We start from the raw sequence: 17,702 nt of genomic DNA on the forward strand, positions 1-17,702 counted from the left end.
GGCCTTGGAGAAAGAGATGGAGGTGGGATGGGAATGGGAACAAGGATGGTGGCAGGGAACAGGGTGAGGGTGATGATGGGGATGGGGACAGGGAGAGGGACAGGGATGATGGGGTTGAAGCTGGGAATGGGAGCAGGGATTGGCATCATGAGGAGGATGGGGACAACAAGTGGGATGGGGATCATGACAGGGATGGTGACAGAGATGGGGACAGGGAGGACGGTAGGGATGGAGAAGGTAGTGGAGGTGATGGGGATGAGGTCAGGGATGGGGACAGTGCCCATTCCAGTGCCAGAGACAGTGATGTCAGTGGGACAGGGATGTTAATGGGGATGATGATGGTGGCAAAGAGGAAGGCCAGTGCCACCAGGCCCCCAAGCAGGATGACTGCTGAGAGCAAACGTGGCCAGGGAGAGCCAGTGGGGCCCGAGGGTGCGGGTGGGTCGGGGGGTGCTGGTGCCCGCCTTGGGGGGGCCAGGCTGTGTTTTGGGGGCTGGCTGGAGCAGCATCGGCGCGGAGCCCACGGGCGACTTATGCAGTTGCTTAGCAACTCCCAAACCCGGATTAGAGGCGAGCGAGGCAGGCGGTGGGGGGGCTGTGGGCTGCAGCCCCCCGCATTGCCCTGGGGGTCCCTCCTGTTTCCCGGGGTGCCCCGGCTCACCCTGCCGGTCCCAGCACCTCGACGTGGTCTGGGGTGGCAGCAGGGTCTGCAGGGAGCACCGAGGACTGTGAAAGTGGCTGGAGGTGCTGGTCTGGTTGGAGAACACCCCAAATGTAGGGGGGCAGATGCTCCTGTGAGTGGGGAAGGGACCCCCAGACCCCAGAAGTGGAGCCCACTCCTCTGCTTGGAGCCTGCAGCTGGGCACATCAGCCCCGGGGTTCTGCAGAATGCTCGGTAGGACACTGTGTCCCACCATGCCCACCCTTCCTCACCATCTTCATCTTTGCCATCCTCATCCTCACCCTCCTTCAGGACCAAGTCCTAAGTAGGTCAAGAAGGTTTTTTACCCCTGTGCAAGCCAATCTGGGGGCAAAACTTGCCTCCAGCATCACTGTGGATCATGTACCCCCCAAAAAATGAACCCATTACCCCCATTTGCTATAGCTTTGTCCCCCAAAAAACCCTCCACGCTGAAGGCAAGGCTCATCACATCTTGGCTCGCATCCTCTGCATGTGATGTTGTGTTCCACGAAACTCCAAGGCGAGCTGCCGGCTCCTTTAAGTGTTAGGAGGGAGTTGGAGGCTGCAAAATAAAATTGGAGGAGGGAAAATAATGGGGTGCTGGGGGCGGGGGGTGCGATGGGTGCTGCGCCCACCAAGAGCTCAACCAACTCCGCGACCCCGCAGCGCTGCTGCAGCCCCCGGGCTCTTCTGCCCCCCAGCCCCCCCAGGTCCCCACTCAGTCCTGCCTCACAGCAGTTCGGAATCCATCCCGCCGGGGCCACAGCACGGCCAGCATCCTGCACCCCACAGCATCCTGCACCCCACAGCTGAGGAACCCCCCCCGCCCTCGAATCCACCTTTTATTGAGCTTTTTCATCCCCTCACCCCACAACTGCTCTACAGGTGGGATCGGGGGTTGCATATGGATAAAGGGCTTAATTGGGGTCGCACCCCTCTCTTCTCACCCGAGGGTGAGCTCCCCTCCCTCCCGGCCACCAGCCGGCTTGGGGAGAAAACCACATCCTTTTCCCCTTTCTCCCTGACCCCCTGACTTTTCCTGCCCCTTTTCCCCTTTTCCTCCCCCTTTCCCCTTTCTCTTTCCCCTTTCCCCACTTTTCCCCCCTAAGACAGCACAGGGAAAAGCCCCCATCTCTCCTCCTGGGCACCTCCAGAGAGGCAAAGCCCCCCCTGGATATAGGATTTTTCCTGCCTGGATATAGGATTTCTCCCCTATGTATAGGACTTTTTCCCTCATATGTAAGATTTCTCCTTCTGAATATAGGATTTCTCCCCTAGATACAAGTTTTCATTTAAAAAAAAAAAAAGAGGAGAAAGGGAGGAAAAAAAAATAAGGCACCCCTCCTTCCCCCCCAAAAGCCTGGCAGGGGTGTCGGGCTGATAGGCTCGCCCGGAGGAAAGCGCATTACGTAGGCAAGCGGCTCCGCTCAACTTGCCACCTGCGCCGGGAGAGCTGCCGGGGAAGCGAGATCCTGCCGGAGCCCCTCGCCCGCCGCTGGCCGCCCACCCGCCCTCCGCCATGGACTGCTGCAATGTAGGTCCCCTTCCCCCGGTCCCCTCCTGCCCAGCTGAGGAACCCCCCCCGCCCTCGAATCCAGCTTTTATTGAGCTTTTTCATCCCCTCACCCCACAACTGCTCTACAGGTGGGATCGGGGGTTGCATATGGATAAAGGGCTTAATTGGGGTCGCACCCCTCTCTTCTCACCCGAGGGTGAGCTCCCCTCCCTCCCGGCCACCAGCCGGCTTGGGGAGAAAACCACATCCTTTTCCCCTTTCTCCCTGACCCCCTGACTTTTCATGCTCCTTTTCCCCTTTTCCTCCCCCTTTCCCCTTTCTCTTTCCCCTTTCCCCACTTTTTCCCCCTAAGACAGCACAGGGAAAAGCCCCCATCTCTCCTCCTGGGCACCTCCAGAGAGGCAAAGCCCCCCCTGGATATAGGATTTTTCCTGCCTGGATATAGGATTTCTCCCCTATGTATAGGACTTTTTCCCTCATATGTAAGATTTCTCCTTCTGAATATAGGATTTCTCCCCTAGATACAAGTTTTCATTAACTGCATAGAGGTTTTTACCCCATGGATATGGTGTTTTTCCACTGGATATAGGATTTCTCCTGTGAATATAGGATATGGCCCCCTGTTTATGAGTTTATGGGTTTTCTTCCCTGAATATAGGATGTCTCCCTTGGATATAGGATTTTTTCTCCTGAATGTATGTTTTTCCCTACCTCTATACAGGATTTCTCAACTTGGATATAGGTTTCTGCCGCCTGTATGTAGGATTTCTTCCCTGAATATAGGATTTCTACCCTGGATATAGGAAATGCCCCCACATATATAGATTTCCTCCACCTGTATATGGTATTTCTCCCCTGGATATAGGATTTCCTCTCTCCTAATATAGGATTTCTCTCTTGGATATAGGATTTCTCACCTGGATATAGGATATGCCCCTCCATGTATAGGTTTTCTCCCCTGACTATAGGATTCCCTTCTCCAGATATAGTATTTCTCCCCTGGATATAGGTTTCTCCCACCTGTATATAGGATTTCTCCCCTGGATATATGTTGTTCTCCCCCACCTCTGCATATAAAGGATATCTCTCTTGAATATAGGATTTCTTTCCTAGATATAGGATTTCTTCCCCCTGGCTCTAGGATTTCTCCCCTGGCTATAGGATTTCCAGCCCTGGCTATAACATTTCCACCCTGGACATATCATTTCCACCTTGGACCCATCCTCACCTTTCACAATGGTAAAACAACCTGAGCAACTTCGTGGAGCCATGGCACGCTCCAACAGGATGAGCTTCCTCCCCCCTGAATCTACAGCTTCCAAATAAGCCCCCCAAAACTCCTTTAGGTCCTTTAAGTGCTCATGGGGCAACACAAAGGCTTCTCCCCCACAGCTGCTGGCACTGGATCATCCAATGCCAGCTCATTTCCACCTCATTTAATTTTCCCATGTTTTTCTTTTTTTCCCATTGAACTTGGTGCTGAGTCCAACTGCTCTGGTGGGATGTGGCAGGAGGGGAATTTGGTTAGAGTGGTTTGATCTTGGTGGGGCTTTTCCTCCCTTCTGGCGTCACTGCTTTCCCAAATTTCCTGGTGTTTCCAACCCAAGCCCTGAGGAGGGATGCAGGAAGATGCAACAGGCTATGAGAAAAGGGGAAACTGAGGCATGATCAGCTAATTTTGTGCAGGATGGCCCCCAGCCCCCTGCCAGAAGTATCCCCCAGAACCCATCCTCTGCTCCCATGGATTTTCCTCTCCCTGCTCATAACCCTGGCTGGAGTCTGGCTTCCTGCAGCCGTGTGGTCCAGGGTTGCCATTTCCCCAAGACACCTGCAAGGAACCCTGATTTTTAGCAAAACCCCTCGTTTTTAACAAAGGAGCCCAATTTTTAATGAGTAAACCTAATTTTTAGCAGCCTTCCACCTAATTTTTAGAACAGGGGCTCATTTAAGACCTTCTTGAACGGATTCCTTTGGGGAGGGGGCTGCGCTGTTTGAGGTGCCACCAGCTGTAACCCTGCCATTGCCGCCGTCAGGAGGGAGCCTGCACAAAGCTGGACGAGGACATCCTGGACATCCCTTTGGACGATCCTGATGCCAACGCGGCAGCTGCCAAGATCCAGGCTAGTTTCCGTGGCCATATGACCCGCAAGAAGATCAAAGGGGGTGAGATTGATCGGAAAACCAAGGACGCCGAGTGCGCCAACAGCACCCGCGGCGGCGACCTCCGCAACGGCGACTAGGTACACCCCAAATCCAGCTTCTTCCCCCCAAAACTGGGTCATTTCTATAAGGATGCTGCTCTGAGTGTCCTTTGCTCTGTTGATTTGGGATGGAGCACCCTTCCCCAAGCTGATTTGGGATGGAGCATCCTCCCCTGCAGAGATTTGGGATGGAGCATTCTGCTCTGCGCAGATATGGGATGGAGCATTCTTCCCTGTGCAGATTTGGGATGGAGCAACCTTCCCCACACTGGTTCAGGGTGGAGAAGGGGTTTTTCCTCCCAGGAGATGGAAATACACAGTCAGGCAGCCCCTGCCTTGCCCTAAATTTGGGTGCGCGCCGTAGTAGTTGGGAAGGATGGGAAGTAGGATGGGAAGGCGCAGCCCTAGATTTGGATTGAATCTCTCCCTTAGCAACACCACCCCGAGCGCCTCGCCTCAGCACATGCTATTTTTAAAAGCCTGTGTCACAGTCTCCTGGCAGGAAAAGGTAAATTTAAAAAGCGCCCACGGTGCCGAGGCCGCGTGGCATTGGAGCCCGGGTGGTGGCTGCGCCGTGGCCGGGCCGTGCCCTGAGCCGTGCCGGTGCCGGGAGCGCGGGATGGCCCCGGGTACCGGCGGGGCTGCTTCGGGGTTAGCGGCGGGGAGGGCGTGCTGCCGGCTCGGCCACGTGAGTGTGGCGGGGCTGCTGGAGATGCAGCTGGGATGAGACTGGGGTGCAGCTGGGATGGAACTGGGATGCCGTGAGGATGGAGTAGGAATGCAATGGGGATTTAGTGCAGATACGGCGGGGATGAACTGAAGATGCAGCGGGAATGCAGTGAGGAGGAAGAGAAGGATGCAGTGAGGATGCAGTGGAGATTCAACAAGGCTGCAGTGGGAAGGAACTGAGGATGCAGTGGAGATGGAACTGGAGCTCAGCTGGGACGCAGTGGGAATGAACTGAGGATACAGTTCAGAACAGAACTGAGACGTGGTGGGGAAGCAATGGGGATGCAGTGAGAATGCACTGGAGATTCAGTGAAAATGCAGTGAGCATGGAGAGGCAATTCAGCGGGGCTGGGATGAGAATGAACAGAGGATGCAGTGGGGATTTTGTGAACATCCAGTGGGGACAACGTGAAAACAGTGAGGCTGCAGTGGGGCTGCAAAGGGGATGCAGTGAGGATGTGAGGGGATGAACTGGGTTTGCAGTGGGGAAGCAACAGAGATCCAGTGAGGATGCAATGAGAATGAACTGGAGATGCAGTGGGGATTCAGTGGGACTGCAGTGAGGACTGAGCAAGGGTGCACTGGGGCTGCAGTGAGGATGCCAGAGGGCTGCAGTGAGGAAGCAGCTGCCAAGTGTAGGTGCTGTGCAGCTTCTTAGGGCCCGGAGGTTCCTTTGGGATGCCTTATTAGGGGGGCTGAGCAGTTTGGCAGCAGGGGAGCCACGTTCCCCTCCTTCTGCCACAGTGCTCTGCCTAGGGGGGTGCAGGCAGGGGTCCCCCCCAGGTTCCTGGGCTGGGTGAGGGCAGAGTGTGGGCAGCAGTGGAGGCAGGACAAGGGTGCAGGCAGGGTGTGGGTGGGCTGCAAGTAGAGCACGGGCAGGGTGTGGGCAGGGGGAGGGCACGGAGAGGGTGCAGGCTGCAGGAGCAGCATGTGAACAGGGTGCAGGGTGTGGGAAGGGTGCAGTCAGGGCACAGGCAGGGTGAAGGGTGCAGGGTGCAGACAGGGCATGGGATACAGAGAGCACACACACAGGCTACAGGCAGGGTACAGGGTGAAGGGTATAGGCACAGCACAGGGTACAAACAAGGCTCAGGGCTCAGTGCACAGGCAGGGTGCAGGGTACAGGCAGGGTGCAGGGTGAAGGGTACAGGCACAGCACAGGGTACAAACAAGGCTCAGGGCTCAGTGTACAGGCAGGGTGAAGGGTGCAGGGTGCAGGCAGGGCACGGGGTTCAGGCAGGCACAGGGTACAGAGAGCACTGAAGGTGCAGGCAGGGCACGGGGCACAGGCAAGGCTCAGGGTGCAGGCAGGGCCAGCCCAGGCTGACCACTCGCTCTCTCCTTCTTGCAGGGGCCACCAGCTGCTCACCGGAAACCCCTCGCCACCGACTCCCTCCCACCGCCGCCCGCCGAGGCCCAGGAGCCCCCGCTTCACCCCCTGCCCCCCGCATGCGTCCCCCGGGGTACCCCCACAGCCAGGCCGTGCCCCTGCCCCTGGCTGCCCCCCCCCAGCCCAGACACCCCCCGCCCCAATAAACGCCCCTGCCAGAGCCCCGGCCTGTCCTCGGTGCCTTCTGATGTCACCGGCAGAGCGGTGAGGTCACAGCGGGCGGGGGGGGAGGGGCGTGGGGCAGGTGTGCCCAGCAGGGATCTCCCATGTGTACCTGCAGCATGTGCAGGCACGTGTGACATCACTGCCAGGCGTGTGACGTGACATCAGGGTGTGGTGTGACGTCACCCGAGGGTGGAGGTGACTTGTGGGGTGCTGGCATGAGATGGGCGGTGATGTCACTACTGGACAAGTGACAGCTGCTGTGACACCACACAGGTGTGTGTGATGTCACTGCTGGATGTGTGACACCGTGCAGGTGTGTGTGATGTCACTGCTGGATGTGTGACACCGTGCAGGTGTGTGTGATGTCACTGCTGGATGTGTGACACCGTGCAGGTGTGTGTGATGTCATGCTGGATGTGTGACACCGTGCAGGTGTGTGTGATGTCACTGCTGGATGTGTGACACCCTGCAGGTGTGTGTGATGTCATGCTGGATGTGTGACACCATGCACGTGTGTGTGTGATGGCTGGAGTGACATCATTCCACTGAGTGTGATGTCACTACTAGGTGTGACTGTGGGTGTGACATCATACAGGCACATGTCACATCACTGCTGCTGTGTGATGGCAAGTGTGACATCATGCAGGCACACATGACATCCCTGATGGACATGTGACATGCCTGTATGGCATCATCCAGGCATCAGTCAGATGCTGTGATGTCACACACTCATTGTGGTGTTCTACCTCCTGACGCAGGGAGTGACATCACGGTCACAGGGTGTGACGTACATCATGATGTCACCTTACCCTGAGGAGCCTGGCTGGTGCACTGTGACATCACCCTGCCCTATGACATCACCCAGAAAGCTGTGGGACATCCCTCCCCGCCTCGAAATCCGCACAAACTCATCCAAAGCGCCGGTGCTGGGCAGCGCAGCAGCTTTTAATCAGAAAACCCCTAAAAAAAGTGTGTGTGTGTCCCCATCACCCCTCCTCCCCCCACCCCTACTTTCTTTTACGAAAAATCCCTCATTTCACCTGATATATAGATATAGAAAAAAAAAATCATAAGAAGGGGACCCCCCTGAGGCAGGGCTGGGGCTGGTTTGGGGGGTGATATTTAGGGGGAGACTCGGTCCCTCCAAACCCAGAGAGCCCCTGCACCCATTAAACACACCCACGATGAGTCCAGCTGCTCGAGGCATCTGTTAAAAAGAAAAGGAAACCCAAAAAGGGACCAAAACCACCCCAGGAACCAGGGAGTGGGATGGGCTGGCTATGGGCACCCCTGTTTTTTGGGGATGCTCACACCAAGGAGCCGGCCCGGCTCTGCGCTGGCACCATGACTGGAACGGCGCCTGCTCGTGCCAGGCTGGAGGGGGGCAGCGACGCCACGGGAGCGGCGGCTGGATCCTGGCGGCGCCGGGGGGTCCCGTTAACGGCGGGGGGTGAGAGGTTGGGGGGCCGCCCCCCTGCCCGGGGCGGGGGTCCCCGGTAGCTGCCGGTGGTGGTGAGGATGGAGGCGGTGTCGGAGGGGGCTCTGGCCCCGTAGGCTTGCCGGGTGCCGGCGATGGAGGACAGGGTGCTGGTTTTGGACATGGTGTCTGAAGCTGGCCTCCGCGCCCACGACGGGGTTTTGGGTGCCACGGCGTCTTCCCTGCCAAGAGGGGAGAGCGTCAGAGATCAGCTCTGGAAACCCTTCCTTCCCCCCGCACAGTGTACTCTCCCTGGGCAATGAGGGTGTGCAGACGTCCTGGACCCCCAAACAGAGGGACAAAAGGGAAAGAGGTGGAAAATCCCCTTGTTAACTCTGACACCTCATGACAACTGGCCAGAGGTGGAAACGTTTTTCCTGATTGTTGCCGCTGGAGCACACTGATGACTGGCCAGAGTTGAAGAACTCTTCCCCACTATTAACTCTGAACCTGAGAAATGATGGGCCAGAGGTGGAAACACCCTCCTCACTCATTAACCCTGAAACCTAATGATGATTTGAACCCCCTCCACAGGAAAAGTGCCTCACTTGATCTCGTTGGCTCCCTCCTCCTGGCTGTCACGTTTTTTCCTCCTGTAGCCAAAAAACTTCTGGGCAAAGAAGATGATGGTGGCAATGGCACCCAGGGAGCCCAGCACGGCGCCAGCAATGACTGCTTTGGTGCTTTCTGCCAGAGAGAGACAGAGATTCCCTTATTGCCTTATTCCCACTGGGACCTCATGGGGACTGTGTCCCCCTCCCCGACCCTGTGGACACGTACTCACTTGAGTGTACCTCCAGGACAATGCTGCAGTTCTTAGAACCTGCTTGGTTTTCAGCCCTGCAGACGTAGACCCCCGACATTTCCAGGGAGAGGTTGGTCAGCTTGAGGGTGCCCCTGGCCCGGTCTGCAGGTGAGAAATTTGGGTGCTGCCTCACAGCCACTCCTACACCCTCCACCTCCTCGTGCAGGAAGCGGTCAAGAGGGTGAAGCCAAAGAATCCCCGAGCTGAATCTCCTCAGGATATTCCAGCCCACCCACCCACCCCACTCCCCAGCCCCACACTGGTGCCACCTTACCCTGGGCAGGGGGAAAGAAGACCTGCAGGGTGGGCGGCTCGCGCTGCCACTGGTACATGGGCGAGGGCTTCCCCTTCTTGGAGGAGCAGCTCAAGGTCACGTTGGCCCCCACGATGGCGTTGCCGTGCAGTTGGCAGGTGGGGGTGGCCGGTGGCACTGTGGGCACAGATGTTAGTCCCGAGGGGCACCACGGGGAGGTCCGGGGCAGCCGGGGGCACTGGTGGAGCCTTACCCAGGACGGTGAGGTTGATGAGGCCGACGTTCTTGTGCATCCTGATGGGGTCATCCACCACGTTGACAGTGCACATGTACTGACCCGAGTCTTGCTCCCGGGTGGCGTTGATGAACACCGAGATGTTGTGGGTGATGATGGGGTACAGGAACCCCACGCGGGACTTCAGATCTGTCTCCTCCACCTTCACCACCCCACCTATGTATGACAGGATCTGCATAGGGAAAAAAACACATGCTTTTGCTTCCAGATCGTGCTGCTGGAGAGAAAAGCCCCTCAAATCCCAAATTTTGTAGAGCAGTGGCTGCTGCATAAGCCCCCTCCAGCCTTACCTCCCCTGAGCATCCTGGATATGAGAACTGCAGGCAGCTCCCCACCACAGGCACAAATACCCCTGACATGGGCACTATGAGCAACTGTCCCATCATGAGCATCTCCCCATCAGGAGCACCACAAGTGGTGTCCCCATTGTGATCATTTTCCCACTATAGGCACCATGGGCATTTCCAAGGACATCTCCCACTCATGGGTATCTCCCCATCTTAAGCAAGACAAGCAACTCCCTATTGCAGGCACCCTGGGCATGACCCCAGCGTGGGCATCTCCCCTCACGGGCACAATGAGCACCTCCCCACCGTAGGCACCTCCTGATGATGAGGACCACAGTCATCTCCCCACCATTTCCCACCATGGACACCACAAACACTTCCCTGTACAGGCATCTCCCCTCTTGGATCTCTCCCCATCTTGTGTCTCTCCCTGCTGCGGGTACCACAAGCACCTCCCTACTGCAGGCACTGTGGGCATCACCACATCACCATGAGCACCCCCCATCAAGGGCACTCCCCCATGGTGGGCACCATGAGGTTCCCCCATCATGAACACCACCCTATCTCAGGCACTACAAGCAGCTCCCCATGGGTGTGGGGATGGCACCATGAGCATGTCCCCCATGGTGGTCACCTCCCCATGGTGGGTGCCATGAACTTCACCCTATCATGGACCAACTCCCCACTATGGGCACCACAAGCATTCCCCCACTGTGAGACCCACATGCATTTCCCCATGGTAACGTCCCCACCATGAGCATCTCCCCTTTGTGGGCATCTCCCCATCATGGGCGCCACGTCCTTACCAAGGACACTTACCCATTGTGGGCCGCCGTGAGGTTCCCCCCCTCATGGGCACTTACCCATTGTGGGCATCTTCCCTGCACGGGCACCATGAGTGTCATCCCATCATGAGCATCTTGGTGGGCACCATGAGCTTCCTTCCATCATGGACACCTCATCATCGTGGGCATCCTTTCACCACGGGTACTGTGGCCACTACCCCATGGTGGGCACCATAATCTTCCCCCCATCATGGGCACCACCAGCACCCCCTCCATGGTCACCGACACCTTGGTCCCCTCCACCTCCAGTCCTGCAGCCCCTGCCCTCTTCTCACCTGGAAGGGAGTAGGTTTCTTGTTCAGCATCCAGGTGATGTAGGGCTCATTCTGGGAGTGGCTGGTGTACCAGACAGGCAGCACTGCCTGCTGCCCCTCCACGGAGAACACCAGGCTCGTCCCCACATGCACCTCCAGCACGGCCAAGGAGACACCTGCCCGTGGGAGAGGGAAGAAACCGGGAAATGACTCAACCCCAGGTGCGACTTCTTCACAAAACCTCACTGACTGTGAGAAAAAAAAACCCATTCCCAAGACAAAAACAACAATCCCAGGTTATCACCAGGAAGCTGAGCCAAGAGAACATTTTGCCTCCTTCCCTGCCACAGGAAGGGCTTTCCGCCTGCTCCAGAGGATGCAGGACATCGCTGCTCCCTCCCATCCCAGCTTCCGCCCCACACTCAGCTTGGGAATTCCTAAGGCCCTAAGTCACCCTTCCCAGGAGGCAGCCAGCTCCAGCAGGCAGACACCCCCCTTAGCTCAGTACTGGGGTGCTCCCAGCTTCCCAAGATGCTGCAGCAGATCCCATGGGATTTATTTGTAGGGATCCCCCATATGCACCCCACAAGCCTTTCCCAGCATCCCAGTATCCCCCATTTTTGCTGCAGCACTAAACTGGGATAATCCATGAGCGGCTTCCTCCGGTGCCCCGTCTCATTTGACCCCAAATATCCCATCCCAATCCCCTGTCACCACATCCCCTACATCCCAGCATCCCCCCAAGCCCCACTGGGAGGAGTTGATGGTACCACGGACCAGGGAGGGATGCTCAGCTCCTGGGGGAAGATCATTCCCCAGCTTTGCCCGTAAGGCTCAGCCAGAAAATTAATGAGCCCAGGCAAGGCTGAGTTTGTGCTGGGGCTGGATTGTTTTTCCCAGGGGAACATCACCAGGCCCTGCATCCCAGCAGCTCCATCCCTGCATCCACCCATCGATTCGTGACCCCGGCTGGCCCTGCTCCTGCCAGCGCCCCAGGGATGCCTCACATCGGGATGCAGGGGGGAAAGGATGATGCTGCCCGTCATCCCAAACCCCGTGTTTGGGGGGAAAAACCCCTGGGTTTGAAGGATTTCGGGAGCTTTCAATAACCTCTCACTTTTCCCTAAGAGCTCAGAGGTTTTAATTGGATTTTTCCAGGGTGGGAAGAGGAAAACAAGGCGCTGGGGGGTATTTTTAGCCTCCTCCCGCATCCGTCCATCCCCCCTCCTGGCAAGGCATTGGTGCCATTTCCGGACGGAGCCTTCCAGCTCCAGGCAGGAAACTCTGCTCCGGCTGATAAGTCTTCTCAGGAATTAAAAAAAAATAATTACTTTTTTTTTTTCTCTGGTGAAAAACTGGGAGAAATAAGGCCCAGTCTGGTGAGGATGCGTAAAAATAGCTCACCCGGGCTAAGAACATAAACCTTTAAATCCTGGAGGGTTGGGGGGGGGAGATGCTGGAGGCGCCCGCAGGTCCCAAATCATTGATAATATTATTTATTAATTATATAAAGCTGTGGTATCGGATCCAATAGAGAGTATGGAAAAATAACGGTAATTATAGTGTATTTATATGTAATTATCCAGATAATTGTATTAAATTTAGAGAAAGTGGAAAGAAATATGGGATGGCGACTCATTAAATAGGAATTTCCAGAACAAAACAGATCATCGAGAACATATAATTTATAACAGTTATAAATATAGGTATATTTTGGTAAGAATAGGGATAATAGTGGGGAGGTGAAAGTGATAATAGTGCTCAGAATAATGAGAGTAATGATCAAAGTGAGAATAATAATTATAAAAGTGGGAATCATTATGATAAAAGTTATATTAATAATGATAATAATAAGTTATCATAATAATTAGAACAATGTTTCCAATACAATAATGATGACAGTAATACTGATAATAATAATCATAATAATAGTGATCAAAATTATATAGTTCATTAATTATGCAGATGACACAGCCCCTAAATCTCCCTGAATTCCCAACAACTGGGAAAATCTAGGTGTTTTCAGCACAGATCCTACATCACCATAGAAGTGTGTTAAATTGGGATAATCTAGAAGAAAATAGATTATATTCAATAATTGTATTGTAATTTCTGTTAGAAATATTAGAGATAACAGGTAATAGACCTGGTTGAAGAATTATAATTGTAATTTAATAAAAATAATTGTAACAGTTATAACAGTTACAAAACCAATTATAACAGCGATTATAATGATATTAGTAATAAGAGTGATAAGCATAATGATTATAATGATAATAATAAAAATATTAATAATAATATAGTTCATTAATGATGGAGATGGAATTAATAAGTGACTCCACAGCTTCTACACCCCTGTCCATCCCCAACAGCTGGGAAAATCCAGGTGTTTCATCCCACCTTCTCTATCAGCACGGCTTTTGGGCCCAAAAAACGTGCTGTTCCAAAGGGTGCTGGGGATTCCTGGGGAAATGCAGGCTCCAGAGAGGGAAAGGATGTTCTGGCACCAGCCAGAGGATTCCCATCACGCCCCAAGGCATTCAGACAGCCCCGTGTGCCTCAAAGCTGCTCCCAGCGCTGCAGCCCGGGGGGTGTTAACCCTGAAACCTAGTGACGAGCTCGTTAATTATGTTAATTGTGCTCTGGGGCTGCAGCTTTGCTCTGTCATCCTTAAAAGTCCTGTGGCAACAGGAGATCCCAGCTCCGTCATCTCCCCTCCAGTGTATCGGGGAGAGGGAGATGGATCCAGATCTGAAGGCTGCTCGCTGCCCAAAATCCCCTTTTTCTTGCAGAATTCACCCAAATTCCTCATCTCAGACAGAAGTGACCCTAAAAAGGCCGGTGGGGCTGGGTTTGGAGCCGCAGGCGCGGGACGAACCCCCTGGCACAGCTCTGGCTTTGGCCACCTCGACGCTCCAAATCCTCTAATGCTTTAACCAGATCGAAAAAATTAAGCTGCTCGTGCATCCAGGGGGGCCTGGGGCCCTCAGCCCCTCCCTCCTGCTCTTTGGGCTCAAAACCTGGATTTTTATCCAGCTGCCCTGAGCTAAACACCTGCCCGGGTGTTTTCCCCCCGCCCCAGCCCATCTGCTGGGATTTTTTTTGCATATGGAAAAACAGAATAGCCTTAAATTTACCTTTAAAAATAGCTATAATTTTTTTCCCCTATGGAATAAATATCTCACAATTTAGCATTCTAAAATACTTTAAACTTTCTCGTGACAAAAAATTTAAAAACGGCTTTAAATTTCCCTTCGAATTTATTCCCTATGTTAAAAAAAATCACCTTTAAATCCCTGCAATCTTAACATTAATCCCTGTGCTGATATCAATCGCCCTATCCTCATCTAAAATTGTATCCTTTCACCCCCAAATAAAAGCTGTTTCCTGGCTCTGGCACACCCTGAACCCCCAAAAAAGCAAACTGCCCCTGCAGCCCCCTCCCCAAGTCTCTAAACCATTAACTGCACGGGGAATTAAATCCCGGGGCGGTTGGGGTTTGATGACCCCGGTTGATAGGATTAAGGCGCTGGAGTCATGTGAAACCCAGACCCAAATTAAATCCCAAAAGACCAAGCTTGGGATTTAAAATACACAGCCGGAATCTGGCCGGAAAAGGGACCCTTGAAAAAGCTTGGAAAAAGGTCAAGGAGCATCTCAGCACTGCAACGCAGCCAGTCGCCTTCCCTTTTGAAAAATTTTATTTTTGGGGATTTTTTTTCCTTTTCTTCCCTTAACTTTGACTATTTATAAACGGGCAGATAGGAGATGCCGGGCTGTGCAGCAGTGTCCGTTGGGAAAATCCACAGCGGCATTTCTCACGACCCCGGGGGCGGGGGGGGCAGAAAGTGCCCTATCCTCCAGAGAGACCAAATTTGGGGAAAAAAAATTAAATAATGCAATAATCATATGTGACTTTGCTATAGATGGAAACGTGCTTCACCCCTGGTGTGGGAGGGAGAGGCGGAGATGGGATGGGATGGGATGGGCAGGGGATGAGATTGGGATGGGATTGAGGAAGGGATTGGGGTTGGGATTGAGGATGGGATGGGATAGGGACTGGGAAGAAAACAGGGATGGCAAACATCCCTCATTTTGCTTGTCCCCATCACAATCTCACGAGGATCCCACGAGACGAGGAAGGATTGCTTGAAAGCAAAACTAAAGGAAAAACACACATTTGGGGTTCAAAAGGGTCTTTTTGCTGCATTTTTGAGCTATCAGTGCCTGTGATGTCACATCCCAGGGCCCAAGCGTGATTTTTTTGTGGGAATCCATCATGATTCCGTGCAAAAAACGCCATCAGGATGCGGCAAAGGAGTGCCCTGGTGGAATTTAAGGGCTGAGTGGCCCCCATGCCTCATACAAACATGCTTTAATTAACTTTTATCAAGGAAGAAAACCTTCAAGGAGGAACAAGTGACGGCTCCAGGACCCCCACCCAGTGTTCTGCTGGAAGGAAATGCTGCTGCCATTGTTTTTGGGGCCATTTCCTTTCTCCAAAGGCCTCTCCTTTGCTGGGAACGCCAAAGGATGTTTCCTTTTGGAGCAACGGTGGCAAGTTCCAAAAAGACTCAAATAGGGTGGGAAATTAGGGGTGGAAGAAGGGAAAAACCCATGGACAAAGAATCGTTGAGATTCCTCACCTCAGCCATGCAGCTGGGATGGCTGTGCAGCACCAGTAAACAAGGGAAAACAAGTGGATATTTTCCTGCCCAGTGCCACGCAGGGAGGTGAACTGTGGACTCTCACTTTGGAGTCCCTGGCGTGTCCCCATATGGGGGTACATCGGGTTTGGGGGTGCTGGAAGCGGCCGTTTGGCAGCTCCAAGGTACCAATGGCTTTTCCCGGGAAGACTCAGATTTTCTCCACTCCGGGCACTCCTAAAAGGGGAGGGGGGTGGATCGTCCCCCCCTTCCACCCCCCCAAACCTGCCTGCTGGAGTAGGGACTGGGGGCACAGAGACAGGTGGGTGCTGTGTCCCCCGCCCCTGGTACCCCACGGTCCTTCCCGGTGCCACCCCAAAGCTCCTGCCTGGCGGTGCCGGGCTCCCGGGCATCTTGCCCGGTGCCTCCGGCTGCTCCCACACCCTGCCCGGTGACCCCCTCGGTATCTCCGGCTCCTGCCCGATGCCCTCCCAAAAGCTCTCGCTCGTCCTGCCCGGTTCCTCCCGCTTTTCCCGAGTCCCCCGAGACGGGCTCACCCCCGGTTCCACCGCGTCCTGCCCCGGACCCGCCGCGCTACCTCCCGTGCCCCGGTCCCCCCGCGCCTCGCCGGGCGCAGCCGCCAGCACCGCCGGACCTCGCCTGCTGCATCCCGACAGCTCTCCCGCGTCCTGCCCCGCATCCCCCCGCACGTCGTCGGGTGCCCTCCCGGTACCCCCGGGTCCCGCTCGGTGCCTCCCCCGGTGCCCCCAGGGCTCACCCAGCAGCGCCGCCAGCGCCAGCGCCGCCCGCCGCAGCGCGCCCATGGCCGGAGCCGCAGCAGGTGCCGGGGGGGCCGCGCCGGGGCGGGGCCGCGCAGGTGGGGGCGGGCCCGAGCCCACCACACCCCGGGGGCGTCCCGGCCCCGGCCCCGACCCTCCCCCAGGGGTCCGGCCCAGCCCTCCCCCGCAGTGCGCAGTTATTAATTAGTTATACGGGTTATTATTAGTTGTATTAGGGTTAAGGGTGGGTTCGTTGCGGCACCGCAATGTCAAATGTCACCCCCCCCAGGGGAGCACAGGGACCCCAAACCCCCTCCATTCTCATCCCTCCCACGCCGGCAGGGTGGAACGTCCTGTTCTGCACCCCTCACGCTCATCCAACACACACGACCCCCCCCGCCCCGCCAAGATAAACGCATCGACCCTGAAAAATAAACAATATCCAAAAAAAAGGGCAATTTTGACTACCTGGTTTTCAGGAGCCTCGGGTGGATCCTCCCCGGCTCAGCCAGGGTTATCCCGGTCCTCGATCAGAGCAGGGTCAGACCTCGAAGCCCCAGCAGAGATTAGACACTGGCGGAGGAGGAGGAGGCGGCGGTGGGGGCAGAATTAATCCCTTCTCGCCCTCGCCACCCGCCCCGTAAATCCAGCCTGGCCTCCGGGACTGCAGGATCCCGGGAGCAAGGAGGCTTTGGGGCATCGAGCTGGCCTGATCCCAGCAGGACCCCACCTCTCCCGGACAGCGTCCTCACCCTCTGCTACACCCGATGCTTCCAACGCGGCAGCGGCTCTCTGGGGCAACTCACCTTGCTCTCCCTCTGCCCCGAAGGATGGGAGGGGGCAGCGTGCCTCGGTGACCCACGGGTGACCTGCTCCCCTTCCTCACTCCACCATCCCAGGGCTCAAAGGCGATGCCAACTTCCAGATGGGCACTGAGCCTCACTTCTTTCAAGGATTCTGGGAACCTCTGCAGGGAGAGCAACCGGCTCTGGTGGCGCTCACCCCACGTAAAAAAAAATCAGCAACTCCTCCACCAACGACCCCAGGAGCAAAGCCCTGACGGGACGATGCACAGGGAAGAGCTCGGCACCTCCCCAAACTGCCCCAGAGAAGGAGAAGGACGTGTGGAAGGCTCTGTACGTGTTTGTTTGATTTTATTAGGACCGACACATTCATCGTATGTCACAACGTCACCGATGGATGAGCTCCAGGAAATAAAACCCACCGGCCCCGGCGGCTGCGCGGGGCTGGACCAGGACCACGCTGAAAAGGCATAAATGCACAAAAAAAGGGTAAAAAGTGAAAATAGAAATAATAAAAAAACCAAAATTAAAAGAATCAAAAGAAAAAAAAGACAAAGGAAAATGATGAAGAAATT

At 55.2% G+C, this 17,702-nt stretch overlaps 2 protein-coding genes across 5 annotated transcripts; one reads left to right on the forward strand and one right to left on the reverse strand.

Annotated features, from left to right (window-relative positions):
• The first annotated feature begins 186 nt into the window (after positions 1-186).
• Positions 187-6,681, forward strand: NRGN (neurogranin). Its single transcript, XM_041480519.1, has 4 exons — positions 187-895; positions 2,042-2,216; positions 4,232-4,438; positions 6,480-6,681. The coding sequence occupies exons 2-3, from the start codon at positions 2,202-2,204 to the stop codon at positions 4,436-4,438; spliced, it is 222 nt and encodes a 73-aa protein (XP_041336453.1). The 5' UTR covers positions 187-895; positions 2,042-2,201; the 3' UTR covers positions 6,480-6,681.
• Positions 6,682-7,607: 926 nt separating this feature from the next.
• On the reverse strand, positions 7,608-17,447 carry LOC121360617 (endothelial cell-selective adhesion molecule-like). Of its 4 annotated transcripts, XM_041480591.1 has the most exons (8): positions 17,131-17,447; positions 16,793-16,897; positions 10,921-11,075; positions 9,472-9,685; positions 9,240-9,395; positions 8,945-9,067; positions 8,709-8,847; positions 7,608-8,342 (listed from the first exon to the last, which is right to left on the reverse strand). In XM_041480591.1, exons 3-8 carry the CDS (start codon positions 10,948-10,950, stop codon positions 7,991-7,993), a joined length of 1,014 nt encoding a protein of 337 aa, XP_041336525.1. In that variant the 5' UTR covers positions 10,951-11,075; positions 16,793-16,897; positions 17,131-17,447; the 3' UTR covers positions 7,608-7,990. The 4 variants fall into 4 exon arrangements, with proteins under 4 accessions (XP_041336525.1, XP_041336526.1, XP_041336524.1 ...); XM_041480592.1 differs by lacking the exon at positions 16,793-16,897; XM_041480590.1 differs by lacking the exons at positions 16,793-16,897; positions 17,131-17,447 and adding an exon at positions 16,324-16,472.
• Positions 17,448-17,702: the final 255 nt, after the last annotated feature.

This window comes from Pyrgilauda ruficollis, unplaced genomic scaffold (assembly GCF_017590135.1).
Source record: "Pyrgilauda ruficollis isolate IOZ18807 unplaced genomic scaffold, ASM1759013v1 scaffold52, whole genome shotgun sequence".
NCBI classification, from domain to species: Eukaryota; Metazoa; Chordata; class Aves; order Passeriformes; family Passeridae; genus Pyrgilauda; species Pyrgilauda ruficollis.